This window comes from Elgaria multicarinata, chromosome 9 (assembly GCF_023053635.1).
Source record: "Elgaria multicarinata webbii isolate HBS135686 ecotype San Diego chromosome 9, rElgMul1.1.pri, whole genome shotgun sequence".
NCBI classification, from domain to species: Eukaryota; Metazoa; Chordata; class Lepidosauria; order Squamata; family Anguidae; genus Elgaria; species Elgaria multicarinata.
Window position 1 is genome coordinate 43,279,484 of NC_086179.1, and position 14,717 is coordinate 43,294,200.

The window sequence follows — 14,717 nt, forward strand, 5'->3', positions numbered from 1 at the left end:
TCAAAATTAATAATTAAAACCAGATAGCACCATATAGATATAGATATATACAACAGCAGCCAATAAAGTCCTAACTCAGTTGTACACTCAGATAAACAGGTAATGATGGGGCTTGGTGGAGATCAAGTGAGGGCCACTACTGAGGTTTATGCTTTGTGTCCACCACCCTAGTTCCTTTGACAGGTTAAGACACAAGCAGAGCCTCTGATGTTGATTTCGGAGTGAGGCAGACTGGAGGAAATGGTTAGCATTAAATTTAGGCTTGTGGAGGGAGAGCCATCACTGAGATATAGATAGGATTATCAGTATCTATGGGAAGTGGATTAGGGATAGGATCTGGGAGAGAGCTGGAAAGGGAGAGGGGAGAGCAACTCTCAGGTAAAAGACCTTCCCTCCTCCTCCTCCTTCTCCTTCTTCTTCTTGTGGGATGGTTAGGGCAAAACTGCCTGCAAGGAAGATGGCGGCAGTGACACAACACTTGAGTGGGCTGGGGGCAAAAAGAGCGGTCAGTCACCCCAGGAGCAAGCTGTGGCGGGAAGGGAATAGTAAGGCTGGGGGAGAAGCCAATGTGGGACGGGAGATGGCCGGGTAAGGGGGACAAAGGGAAGAGAGGCGAGAATCCATCTTCCCAGCGCTGGGGCTGTCTGTCAATCTGAAGCACCTTGGCGTGCCGCGATGTGACAGCGGGAAAAAGTCAGTGGATCTGAGGAATGCTGTGAGATAGGGCGCGGCGGCGGCGGCGGCGGCGCTTGTTCCTCCGGCTGGGGCCATCCTCCCCTCCCTCCGCCGCCCCGTCGTCCTAGAGGGCAGAAGCTGAGGGCTCCGAAGGTGGCTGTGGCTGCCGGAGAGCGAGGGGGGCCGTGAGGGGAGACCTGAAAGGCGGCCTGTATTCCCCACATCGCCGCCTCTCCCTCAGGGGGTGGAGGGGGGTGGGGAGCAGCCCGGCCTTGCCTTCTGCTGCTGCTGCTGCTGCTACTGAGGCGCTGCTACTGAGGCGCTGCCACTGCAGTACTACGAGCCGCCGCCGCCGCCACTCCCCTCTCAGGGCTGTCATCAGGCACAAGAAGACAAGCCGGGAGCGGCGGGAGAGTAGCGTCGGCGGCGCCTCTTCTCCATGCACCTGGCCAGGGCTCCCGGGTGTCGTGGAGGAGGGCGCTGAAACCGACTCAGCAGCCGGGCCGGTTCTCGGCGGCAACGACCAGGCGTGGGGGAGATGCCCGCGGCAGGGCTCGAGGCTCGCCTTGGCTCGGAGGGTCCTCCGCCTGGAGCACCGCGGGGGCGTGTGGCGATGCAGCCTCGCCGCTGCCCTTAGCGGCCAGTAGGTGCAAGATCCAGCGGGCAGCCGTCGGCCCTGGACTCCATGCCCTTTGCCCAGGAGCGCCACCATGGGGAGTCCCTTCTGGCACCTTGTATTGCTGGGCTGCTCTGCCGTGGTTGCAGGTTGGTGCCTCAGAGTTGGGCTGTGTCGTCGTCGTCCGTCCGTCCGTCCGTGTGTGTGTGTGTGTGTGTGTGCGCGTGTTTTCCTCGCATCCTGTTTCTTTGGGCTCCCTTATTTGCAGGTCTGTTATTAGTCGAATTGGATTTGCTTTGAGGAACCGCTCACGGCGACCAAAGTTAACCTGCAGGTAAACCCTAGAGTATCCCCCCTCCCCCCAGCATCCCACTTCTCGCCTTGAATTTTATTTATTTATTTATTTATTTATTTATTTATTTATTACATTTTTATACCGCCCAATAGCCGAAGCTCTCTGGGCGGTTCACAAAAATTAAAACCACAAAAAAACATCCAACAGGTTAAAAACACAATTACCTGTTGGAACAGAGCTGCAGGCTTTTGGATGCCTGTCGAAGCGTCTCTTGTTACCTGCAAAAGGATTCTAAACTCAGATCAGGAGAGCTTCTCTCTCTCCCCCTCCCTCCCTCCCGTTTTAAATGCCTCCGAGGGAAATGAGATAACAACATTCGCTTTCCAAACAGTTGATGGCCCTTCAATGACTTCAGAAGAAAGTGTTAAAAAGTCAAGTGCAGTGCAACGGAGACACAAAGACAGACTTCAAAATAGGAGTGGAGAAAAATCAGTATAAGAAATAATAAGTAATAACTGGTTATCTATGAAAAACTATTTGACATTTTCTTTGGTAGTATCTAAATTACTGGGAGGAGTTTTATTTATTTATTATTTTTAAATAACTTAATATATTGGGTTGGAGCAATAGTTAGTCATTCTTCAGTCTCATTGAAATCTATCGGATGTAAGTTAGCCATGCCTAACTTATCCCACTGATTTCAGTAGGATTGTGAAGCTCAAGCTCAATGGATGATTTTGGGCCAGTCACTGACTCAGCCTAACTTACCTCACAGGGTTGCTGTGAAAATAACATGGAGAGAAGGAGGACCAAGTAAGTTGCTTTGGATTCCTTGCAAGAATAGTCCTGAATTCACTGCATCTATGACGAATTTATGTCCTTTTCACCTATATCAAATCATGGAAGTCACATGCTGACAATTTGTACATAGAAACTGTAAATTGTGGCTTTAAAATTTGAGAAAGCAACCTTCCTGCAGCCACATTGCTTTGAATGTTTTCCTACCTATGAGAGCTAGACAGGAGGACCAGATAACACCTTGCAGAAAACAATTATGCCCCAGCACAGATAGAAGTTTTTATTTATTTATTCTACATATATTTCATTTATTCACATCTTGCTCTGGGAACACTCTGAACTCCATTCTTTCATACTGCTAGTATTGTTTATGCACACACACACACACACACACACACACACACACACATTTAAGATCTACAATGTGATGTATACCTGGAATGATTCTTACAACTGCCATCCCATGGTGTCTGCACCATTGTCATTCAGATCAAAAAAATGCCTTCCCTAATGTGAATGGGCCTAAAGCAAGGAGAAGATGAAATACAAAGCAAAAAGTTAACATTCATTCATACCCTTATGCCAGAAATGGATGCTTAGTAGCTTCTAGATTCCTGGCCTGGTGTACAGCAGATAGAACTGGGCCTTCTTTTTCCACCTGTTAAAATATTTTAGCTAACTTCTATTAATCACTAAGTAATTCAATTTTAGCTACACTCAATGCAGAGAAGGAGTTGCAACCTCAGTACTGGGGAGAGGATAGGGATTATCAGTGTATTATTGTTTAGTGTAACATTCACAGTAGTTAATGATGGGAAAAGAAGCCTGTTTCACAGAAATTTTTAAAAAGCTTTGCAGATTATTAGATGCACATACCTAACCATAAACGAAGTAATACAATATTTACAGTATATCCTTTAACTATTTCCAGTGTTTAAACTTTTTTTTTTTTAAAAAAAAATCTTACTATTAGCTTTTAATATGGATGCCGTATTTGTAAAATAGTGAATGAAATATTGCAAAGGCAAGTAAGTTTTGGCTGAAAAATACTTTAACAGGAAGCATATGATTTAGCCCTGAATGTTTTACAGGTGAGTCATGCTGTACCTTGTGTGCTCTTGTCCAATACTACAGATTTCTGTTCAGTGGTATGTATAGTATATAGGCTGGGAGGTAGTGTTCAGTTAACCATAAATATCAAACGAGAGGGAAAAAGAGAGCTAGAGAGTGAGCACGAAGAAGGGCACCTCTCTGAGAACAGAAAATGCCTTTTATGATCCTGTGGTTGGCAGTGTAAAATACTTACTTTCTAAGCTGGCTTTTTGCAATGTTCTAGTGACAGATAATATACAATGCCAGAAAAATGTCACAAAGTACAAAATGGAGTTGCCTGTATGTTTCACTCAATTTTTCTTCCTTGTACCACACTTAAAACCAGATTTCACAGCAATGTCGTATATACTGCATTATCTTAAGCTAAATCAATTCCCACATGCAAGCTTCTCTTTGACTCCATGGCAGTGAAACCCACCACCACTAAGGAAGCTAAATAGAAGATCCTAACAGGACATGAAGTAAATGGGAATATGTATGGAATTGAAAAAAATATTACATTTGCCTGATACAACAAACATCTGATTCAGTATCCCTTTGGAAATTTCAGTATCATGCGTGGGTTGGGGAAGGGATGTTGAGACTGATCTGTCACATTTGCAAACTTTTCTTTGCAAAGGGTTAGGTGTTTGGTTTTCAAAACTAAAGCCAAGATTCTCAAAAAGTTAAATTGTGCCCAAGAATGCACACTGTATGCTGTACCTGTTCAGACTCACAAAATATGCATGTTTTTTTACTTGAGTTATAAGAGGCAGGTTTAGTTCCTACTTCAGTTTTTTGTTTTAATTAAAGAACACTATAAAACAATATGGAGAAAGCTGCTGCAATAAACATTCACCTGTTTATTTAGCAGGTAACCTGACTACATTGCATAATAACACTGAAGAATCTTAGCAGCCAGCATATAAATTAGGCCAATCCATGGCAGGTCTAGCTGATAAGACACATGATAATAACTTATTTCCTTACTTCTCAGGAGAGCTGTGCAGATTAGTTAATGTTTGTACAGCACTTTGAAAAGGGCTCAATGTTATTATGTGACTTTTACAGTTGTATTTATTTACTTTTCTTGGTATAAGTGTGCTCTATGCATTTGAGCTGGGATGGGTCCATTTTACTCTTCAACCTAAAGTATTCTGTTTTATTATATTTATATCCTGACCCTAAACATACTTTGTTGGCATATGATGGGGTATTTATGTCAGTTGTTTTTATCAGGTCCAGTATTTTATTGTAACTGTTTAGCTGTTTAAATTGGGTGATATGGGAATGAACGAACTAACAAAATAAATAAATAATACTTAAAAGAATTTTCCACCATTCAGCTTCATGGGATGACCCTGGGTGCTAGTTTAATGTAAAAGGAAGAAAATGTCTCCCTATTCACGTTTTCTACACCATGCATGATTTTGTATGCTACCATGGCTCCCCTTAACCTTCTTTTTTCCAAGCTAAACAATTCCAGCTGTTGTAATTTTCCCTCATATTTTGGAGGCAGGGGTTGTTAGATTAGGGTAATACAACTCTGCAGTGTAGTCCAGTGTTGTTATCCAGTCTCCTTGGCCCTACTTTCACGGCACCAAGTTAGCGCTGCTCTGCCATCAAACCCAGCGGTATCACTGTTGCAGGGTGGCGGCGAGTTATTTAGACGAAAGGAGGTAGCACGGGGTTTCTGGCAGCCATTCGGCTTGTTGGGCTCACCCCACCCCCAGCTTCTGGCGGCCAATGGGTGGCCGCCTTCTGCTGAGAATGCCCCCCCCCCAGTGTGGCACCACAGCGAGGACAGATGGTGGAAGAGCCATGCTGACCTCACTCTGGCAGGAAAAATCAGGGTAAGTCCCCAACTTTTCCACTGTGCATCATCATCTCTTTGCCCCACCATCTCTTTGGCAGCTGCATCATATAACCGACGCAGCGATGATTCAAAGCCAATGTGGGGGCAAAGACAACATTTAGACAGCCCCCTGTTGTGTTGGTATTTTAAGGAATTGTAGATGGGGCTGTGATTGTAGCAGCAGTATGATATATTAAGGGCAAGAGGGAGTTGTTCGTGTGTGTATATAGCTGAAGGGCCATTACAGGGGTGAAAGGAGTCAGACAACAAATTGAGGGTTTAAATTGTCAGTGGAAAGAATGTGTTCAGACACTAGGTCTACCCACTGAGAAACAACAGAGGGGTAGACCTATACATATATCAGAGGTCTTATCTCATTCACCACATCTACCAGAAATAGTGGACCTGTTCACTGATGCTAATGGGGCTTTTTAAAAATGTGCAACCATTCACAAAATGTGCAGTTCCAGGGATGGGGGAGCGGGGAAGCAATTCCAAAAGAACATTGCTGCAGTTCAAAATTAATACTATGTAAAGTTGTATTGTTAGACAATATAAAAAGTAGTTGATAAAAGTAGTTGTTAAATAAGTGTTGTGGAGTTCAATACACACAAAACAAGTTTTTTGGGGGGGTTTGCTGAAAAAGGCATAGCCTAAGATTCATAGAAACTTCAAGTACAGATGCTAAAACAACAATCCATTGATTAGGCAAAATAGGACGCTCCAATTCTCTATTCTATCCCTGTCTTAGACCCCAGATATCATTATTCACTGATAACAAGTAACTATATACATGGATCGTGGGTTGATATGCTTGTTCAGCTGTTATAAGTGTTTCCAGTAACAATAGGGGCTCTGAGGCTGTAAAACAGCTGGACCAAACCTGTATTTCATCAAGTGTTGCAGTTGCAAGTATTGTCATTTGGCCATAGTTGATACATTATATTTAATTCAGGAAATGTCAAAAACTCATCGTCCGGACTCACTAATTGGTCCAAAGTGAAAATCATCCTGTCTGCCCATGTCCTCCACAAAAATATTCTCTTTCCAATTTTTAAATCTGGATTTCCCCATAAAGTCAGTTTAGCATGAGAGAATGGATCAAACTGTAATTGACGTGATAATATAAACCACACCTCTCTAACAGCCAAATTTGTGGAGGGTTATCTGTTCTAATATGCCAAGAGCCTAATGCCATCCATTTGGGAAGAAGGTAAAACAGAAGGATTCCACAACTGACCAAAGTGGAAAATCTAAACGGACTGGAAAAGACAAAAATTTCGTACAAGTCAACAAATAGGTTTGATGGTATAGAATAAGGTCTGGAAAACTAAATCTGCCTTCTTTAATTGGAAATGCATCTGTTTCAAAGATATATTCATGGATCATTACATTATTCATCAGGGATCTATGAGTCACCACTCAAGAAAATGGCTGCCCAAGGCATGGAGTATTAAATGATCTGGACACTACCTGTGCTTTTGAGATAGGTTTGAGGTCCTCTTATTAAATATTTTTGGTAGTAATAGCTGGGGAGTGAAGGAAGATGGTTATACGTGGTAGTCATATGTGAAATTTGTCAATACTTCTGCTTCTGAAGAGCCTATAGGAAATAATCCAATTACATTGTGAACAGCCTCTTTCAAGAGCTTTGTAGACACACCATTCTTAATACCAGCACGATATTGATGTTGTTGCCTGCCTCGATCCAGAGGGAGAGGTGAGTAATAAATAAATAAATATATTACTACTACTACTACTACTACTACTACTACTAATAATAATAATATAGCACATTTCAAATGTTCATAGTGTTTCACATAAATTATTTCAGTAATCCTTAAAGCAACCCTGTGGAAGTCAGTATCATTATTCCCATCTTATAGGAATGTCCTAAGGCTGTGAGTGTAATAGCTTGCCAAAGGTCTTACACTCTGTGTAGGTCAAGCCAGAATTGAACCCTGGCTTCTTTTATGAGAGAGTCAGCATTTTCACTGTGAATTAGGTGCATTTTGTAGGTAATAATCTGTTCAGTTTTTAATTATTACACTTTTCCCCCACCTAGGATTGAGCAGCACTGTTGGAACTGGGTCCCACTGTGAGAAAGCATGCAATCCTCGAATGGGAAACCTAGGGTATGGACGTAAATTGTGGACAGATACAAACTGCGGGGGCAACTCCACAGAGTTTTACTGTTCCTACAGCGAGAATGTAGACCTCATATGCACATGGCCTAAGTGTAGCAAATGCAACTCTATGCATTCCCATCAAGCTCACCCACCCTCTGCTATGGTTGACTCTTCCTTCAAGTTGCCATATACATGGTGGCAATCAGCACAAGGGGTGCACAAGGAGAAGATCCAACTAAACTTGGAAACTGAGTTTTATTTCACTCACTTAATCATGTTGTTCAAGTCACCAAGACCAGCAGCTATGGTCTTGGAAAGATCTCAGGATTTTGGGAAATCATGGAAGCCTTACAAATATTTTTCCACTAACTGCTCAGCAACCTTTGGGCTGGATGATGACATAACCAAGAAAGGGGCAATTTGCACTTCAAGATACTCTGGTCATTTCCCCTGCACTGGAGGAGAGGTGAGTTCATTAAGACATCAAAAACTACAAACAACTAAAAGTTGATTTTAGATTTATCTAAGCACCTGTCTTTTTTTCTTTTTTACTATAAGTGCAATGCTGCATTTTAAAATGAAATCTTTTTAGTTTTATGAAAAATGAAAGTCATTACACTGACATCTCACAGTCTATGGTTTAATTACTTTATTTTGCTATATTTTGTTGTGTCTTTCCTGTTTTTATAACTCATGAAAATCTAATTGGTAAAGCCTTGTTTATATGTTACATCTCAGGGTACAATACTTCATTGTTTGGGAAGCTTTGGGGACTATATGCTGTTCACTTTCTTTGTGTGTACAGATGATTAAGAAAGCATAGTTAGGTATGTATTTTATTATAGCTCTTTACCAGTGATACCTATTTGTATTTATATCTATGCACAAGGAGATTGCTTTGCCTTCTCCAACAGAGAAAGGCAATCTAAAACTGGAAAGTGGAGGCATAGCTGTCAAGTTATGCATGTCATGCCCACAATATCACTCTCATTTCAAGCAAACAAACTCCAATTTATAGTTCTCAGGGCTAAAAAGGTAAAGTTTGAAAAGTTGTGTTCAATTTCAAAAGCCAAAAAACATTTATTTATAGGCCCAATGTATTTTGGAAACCCTTCCTCAGGGGCAAGATGTCAACAATGATCCACCAATGAAAGGGGCACTCCAATTATTCCTATTGGAAGAATTTCCTGAGGAAGGATTTCCAAAATGTACTGGGCCCACAAACAAATCTTCTCTTGGTATCTAGAGTTTCTTCTTTTTTCCTTTTGTGGCACCATCCCATTTTTGTTGTTGATCAATTTCAAAAGCCAGTGCAGGCATTTATTGTTGTAGAATGTTGATTTGTACAGATCAACATTCTACAACATTTATTGTTGAATAATGTTGATCAGTAGCATCTACAATTCTCAGTCTGCAATGTAAGTCTTCATCTTTAGGCCAGATCTATACCTTGTGTCAAATCATCATGGATGTGGAATAAAAAGCAGGAAATAATACTATGAAAGCGGTATTGTGCCCCAACAGTTATCAGATTTGGCTATTGGGCAGTATAAAAATGTAATCAATCAATCAATCAGTGCACTTCAATACTGCTATAAAGCAGTAGGGTTGATCTAGCCCTAATATCACAGTTAGACAACTTGGTTTTATCCCATCAGCAGTAACTGCTACTTAGCACCCTCTCACCACACCCTTAATACTTCAGGCTGTGGTCAAAATAGCCAGATTTAGATGATCATGGGGGAGGGGGGAGAGAAGCGCCACCGTCATTTGCATGGGTTGCTGAGTTGTCTGAACTTGACATGATGTGCAGCAGAGGTGGCTTGTTACTCATGCTGCAACCCATGGCTTGTAGTAGGGATTGTAGGATAGTTAAGAAGCCACCCACCACCACACACTATGCTGGATTCGGACAAGGCAACCTGCCCTCCATCATGGGTAATTATGCAAATAATGGTCATGCACATGTGGGGGTGAGGTAAGAAGTCACAGTGGCTTCTTCCCCCCACCCCACCCCACCCCACCCCACCCCACCCCATGATCATCCCAACTCTGCCACTATAGACTCTATCCTCTGTCTCATTGAGATTCCCACTGAAAAGACATCTGTGGTGAGTGACAAGAATTGGGAGGCTCCCTGTCTGCTAATTGTCACAAGGACAGAGACACAACTGAACCTATTTATTTATCACAGCATTTATTGAACAATATTAGTGAGTTAGCTATGCCACTTCTTTTCCAGGCCTAACATTATGCTATTATTGCAGGCCAGACAGACCCTAGAGTAGGGTGACCATATGAAAAGGAGGACAGGGCTCCTGTGTCTTTAACAGTTGCATAGAAAAAGGAATTTCAGCAGGTGTCATTTGTATATATGGGGAATCTGGGGAAATTTCCTCTTCATCACAACAGTTAAAGCTGCAGGAGTCCTGCCCTTTTTAAATCTGGTCACTCTAGTATAGCTCCTGCACCTTTAACTGTTGTGATGAAGAGGAAATTTCCCCAGATTCCCCATATATACAAATGACACCTGCTGAAATTCCCTTTTCTATGCAACTGTTAAAGATACAGGAGCCCTGTCCTCCTTTTCATATGGTCACCCTACCCTAGAATGAACATAGGATTCAGACTAATTTCCATTCCTTTTTCTTCATGACCATAGCTCTGCCCAGTCTTTCTCTTTGAGCTGGTGAAAGGGTGTTGCTATGCTCGTACAGTTGGTATAAGTCAGGAATCATGTAGTTAACTGCTGCAAGAAAATGCACACTCAAAAAGTCAACATTATTTCAATTTTTCAAGAAGTGTTGAATACATGGGTTTGGAGATTAGGCAGATTGCGTATTAAAGTTCACTACATTTTAACACTATTAATATTTATTTGCAAAGTAATAACAGAAACATTCTGGTGACCAGATGGCAGAACTGCAGGCTTTGCAAACATTACACTTAATTTATTATAGCCTGCTACACTCAAGCAATTACTCCTAACTGCCAATAGCAAGATGTATCACAGATTAAACTACACCAAAGCATGAGCTGCTTTGAATTATGGAAGTCTTACTCCTATTCATTTTTGTTGTTTATTCGTTCAGTCGTTTCCGACTCTTCGTGACTTCATGGACCAGCCCACGCCAGAGCTTTCTGTCAGCTGTCGCCACCCCCAGCTTCCCCAAGGTCAAGTCTGTCACCTCCAGAATATCATCCATCCATCTTGCCCTTGGTCGGCCCCTCTTCCTTTTGCCTTCCACTTTCCCTAGCATCAGCCTCTTCTCCAGGGTATCCTGTCTTCTCATTATGTGGCCAAAGTACTTCAGTTTTGCCTTTAATACCATTCCCTCAAGTGAGCAGTCTGGCTTTATTTCCTGGAGTATGGACTGGTTTGATCTTCTTGCAGTCCAAGGCACTCTCAGAATTTTCCTCCAACACCCCAGTTCAAAAGTATCTATCTTCCTTCGCTCAGCTTTCCTTATGGTCCAGCTTTCGCAGCCATAGGTTACTACAGGGAATACCATTGCTCTAACTATGCGGACCTTTGTTGTCAGTGTGGTGTCTTTGCTCTTAACTATTTTATCAAGATTTGTCATTGCTCTCCTCCCAAGAAGTAAACGTCTTCTGATTTCCTGGCTGCAGTCAGCGTCTGCAGTAATCTTTGCGCCCAGAAATACAAAGTCTGTTACTGCCTCCACGTTTTCTCCCTCTATTTGCCAGTTATCAATCAAGCTGGTTGCCATAATCTTGGTTTTTTTGAGGTTTAACTGCAACCCAGCTTTTGCACTTTCTTCTTTCACCTTTGTCATAAGGCTCCTCAGCGCCTCCTCGCTTTCAGCCATCAAAGTGGTGTCATCTGCATATCTGAGGTTGTTAATGTTTCTTCCTGCGATTTTAACTCCAGCCTTGGATTCGTCAAGCCCAGCACGTCGCATGATGTGTTCTGCATACAAGTTGAATAGGTAAGGTGAGAGTATACAACCCTGCCGTACTCCTTTCCCAATCTTAAACCAGTCCGTTGTTCCGTGGTCTGTTCTTACCATTGCTACTTGTTCGTTATACAGATTCCTCAGGAGGCAGACAAGATGACTTGGTATCCCCATACCACCAAGAACTTGCCACAGTTCGTTGTGATCCACACAGTTAAAGGCTTTAGAATAGTCAATAAAACAGAAATAGATGTTTTTCTGGAACTCCCTGGCTTTCTCCATTATCCAGCAGATATTGGCAATTTGGTCTCTAGTCCTCTGCCTTTTCTAAACCCAGCTTGTACATCTGGCAATTCTCGCGCCATGAATTTCTGGAGTCTACCTTGCAGGATCTTGAGCATTACCTTGCTGGCATGTGAAAGAAGTGCCACTGTCCGATAGTTTGAACATTCTTTAGTGTTTCCCTTTTTTGGTATGGGGATATAAGTTGATTTTTTCCAGTCTGATGGCCATTCTTGTGTTTTCCAAATTTGCTGGCATATGGCATGCATCACCTTGATAGCATCATCTTGCAATATTTTAAACAGTTCAGCTGGGATACCATCGTCTCCTGCTGCCTTGTTATTAGCAATGCTTCTTAAGGCCCATTCAACCTCACTCTTCAGGATGTCTGGCTCTAACTCACTGACCACACCATCTGAGCTATCCCCGATATAATTATCTATCTGGAAAGCATCATTCAAGTTAAACCTGCAGTTGTCACAGAATATCCAGCTAAAAATGGTATACTGTGAATAATAGTAATACTAATAATAGCAGCTAATTATTTCAAGTATTTTTTAAGGTGCTGAAAATGAATCTGTAATAAATAACTGAGGATGATTTTCAGACTGAAAGCAATAGCAACAAAGCAGAACTTTCTGTTGCTTATTAGTCCAAATGCTGGCCCACTTTATCCTGGTTACCATTATCTGGATTTATATATAAGGGACAGAAAATTTGTATAAAGATAAGAGCAGCAACATAAGATCATAGCCAGGTTATACAGTACCTGCATATTATTTTTGTATTAAAAAAGACCGGGAACCAAAGCACTAAGGGCATCACAACAGTTTGGTTCCAGAGCAGTAAAGAGTATCAGAGCCTACTAGGGCCGTCTCAAGATATTTTGGTGCCCCAGGCAAGGTACAATCCACCACCCCCACTTGGTGAAATAAGAGAAATGCAAGGGTAGGTGGTCTGTTGCTGGAGTTAGAGAAAAAATTTGTCTCAAGGTAAATATGACAAAATGAACTGAGTCATGTTGCTGCTGGTATGGATGCTTATACATTTCAATCTTACAAAAGTTGCATGACCTTGTAATACTCTAAAATCATTCGATTGAGCTGTATAAGCACTTGTCTGCACAGGTGCTTTTGCACAGATGAACACAGCCACCGTCTGTGGCCTACATGCATCACATCAAGACTTGAAGTAGAAGGATTGCTATAAGACACAGATACAATCACAGGCGCACTCACATGACTAAAATCCGCATTCCTTCAGCATCCTGCTTTTTGAAACATAAAGTACTTCTTAACACCTTCTGTTTCGTGCCATTTTAGCACAGCAGACATGGAAAATGGAAACATGATCTGGATGAAGCGGACAAGTTACAGAGGCAAGACCAGATCTATTAAAGATAGCTCCACTTTTATCATAAATTCATGGAGTGGCATGAAGGAATCACTTTGGGCTGCAGAATCCAGAGGATGCCATTTCCCAGACTCCTTGCATTTGTGCCATTAAGAAAAATTCAGGGCTACACGTAAGGCGAAAGAATGTCATTTTGACTTTATGTTTCAGGTACACTATTGAAGGTGGTTAGGGTCAGCTTTTAATTCATTGAATAGCTATACATAGCATGAAGGAAACTAAAATAACATATCAAAACTTGGAGCAACTTTTTCTTTAAAAGGGGGCTGGGGGCTGGAAAGCACAACTAAAATTATCAAGGAGTTGGAGCAAAATGCTAATCCACATTACAAATAGTGTACTACAGGGCTCAAGCGAGATTTTCGCTTCCGGAGTAACTTCCTTCGACACTACACCATACCAGATATCTCTGGTTGTGGTGGATATTCTGCTGCCTCATGCCCATGGATTTTCTAGCATGTCTTTAGTTTGGTAGCAAACAGATCACAGTCAACTAATGTGAATTAGCATTCTGACAATTACAGATTTTATATTTGTATTACAAACACGCCTGAAGAAAGAGTCACCTTAAACTGTATGTGTGCATCTTGCCTAAGGCGATACTCTGAGATGTACTTGATTCAAATCCCACTGCAACCATAAACTCACTAGTTATCCTTAGGCAATGCATTCTCCCTCGGTTCCCATATCTGAGATATATGAACTAAATTATAGACTCCCACTTTATTGAAAGGCATCCATTCCAGGCTGTGATGGCTACAAACAAATCTATAATGATGCCCCATAATTTACAATAGTAAGAGAATAATGCTACATCCCACTAAACAAGAGCAACTCAGGTAAGCAGAATTCAAGTATCCAAACTGGGATTTCAGCCAAGTCACAGGGAATAATAGGTTTACTCTCGTGGAAAGTACCTTGGAATGTTTAATGACCACAATAACTTAGGCTCTTGGCTCAATATCTCATCACAAGCATGTTGCTTGGAAACTAGTTCAATTGTCAGAAAAAGAATGCTATGCTTATTGACCTGCAAACAGAAATTCCAGCAATACCTCGTCTTGTTTTGAGGCAGTCTTTAACCTGATCTTGTATACATTTCAAGATCTAATCAAGTTAGAAATAGTCCATTTGGCCTGCTGTTTTTGCATAGGGACATTAAACTGTTAGGATCTCTGCCCTGCCCCATGTTCCAATGGCAAGATCATGCATGAGATGCAGACATTCAGACTGGCATTGTGAGGTACGGGAGAGCCCACATGGTGGGAACTTTGGAAGTTTGTGGACAAGTCTACAAAATGCATACTTGCGTTGTGTGGGAGATACTGCTGCAACCTGTTTGGGTAAAGGAGGCTGCTTTACCCAAATTAAAGCCATTTTACTTTATTAAAGCCATTGGCCAGTTACCTGAACGAAGCCAATCTGGTTGGCTATATAGCATTACTGTGTATCTGCTGTTGGTGTGTAACTTTCTCCAGCTCACGCCTGGGCTCAAACCTGAGGTTTCTTGTACACTGAATTCATGCTGTTCTACTGTCCTATGGCTCCATATAGGACTGTTCAGTATTCAGATATATAGGTGTGACCGCTGGGTATAATCACCACCTTCAAGTGTGTGGTTTTTTTTAGCAAATAAGGCGATATC

General features: G+C 41.9%; 2 protein-coding genes across 2 annotated transcripts in view; one reads left to right on the plus strand and one right to left on the minus strand.

The window, feature by feature from the left end:
• ELK3 (ETS transcription factor ELK3) overlaps positions 1-14,717 on the minus strand; it is a 409,974-nt gene that overhangs the window by 198,636 nt on the left and 196,621 nt on the right. The gene's annotated exons all lie outside the window — the stretch shown is intronic.
• Positions 7,401-14,717, plus strand: part of NTN4 (netrin 4) — a 46,848-nt gene continuing 39,531 nt past the window's right edge. The window contains exon 1 of the mRNA XM_063133769.1: positions 7,401-7,926. Within this exon, the coding sequence (XP_062989839.1) occupies positions 7,453-7,926 (474 nt within the window). The 5' untranslated portion in view covers positions 7,401-7,452. The remainder of the gene's footprint in view (positions 7,927-14,717) is intronic.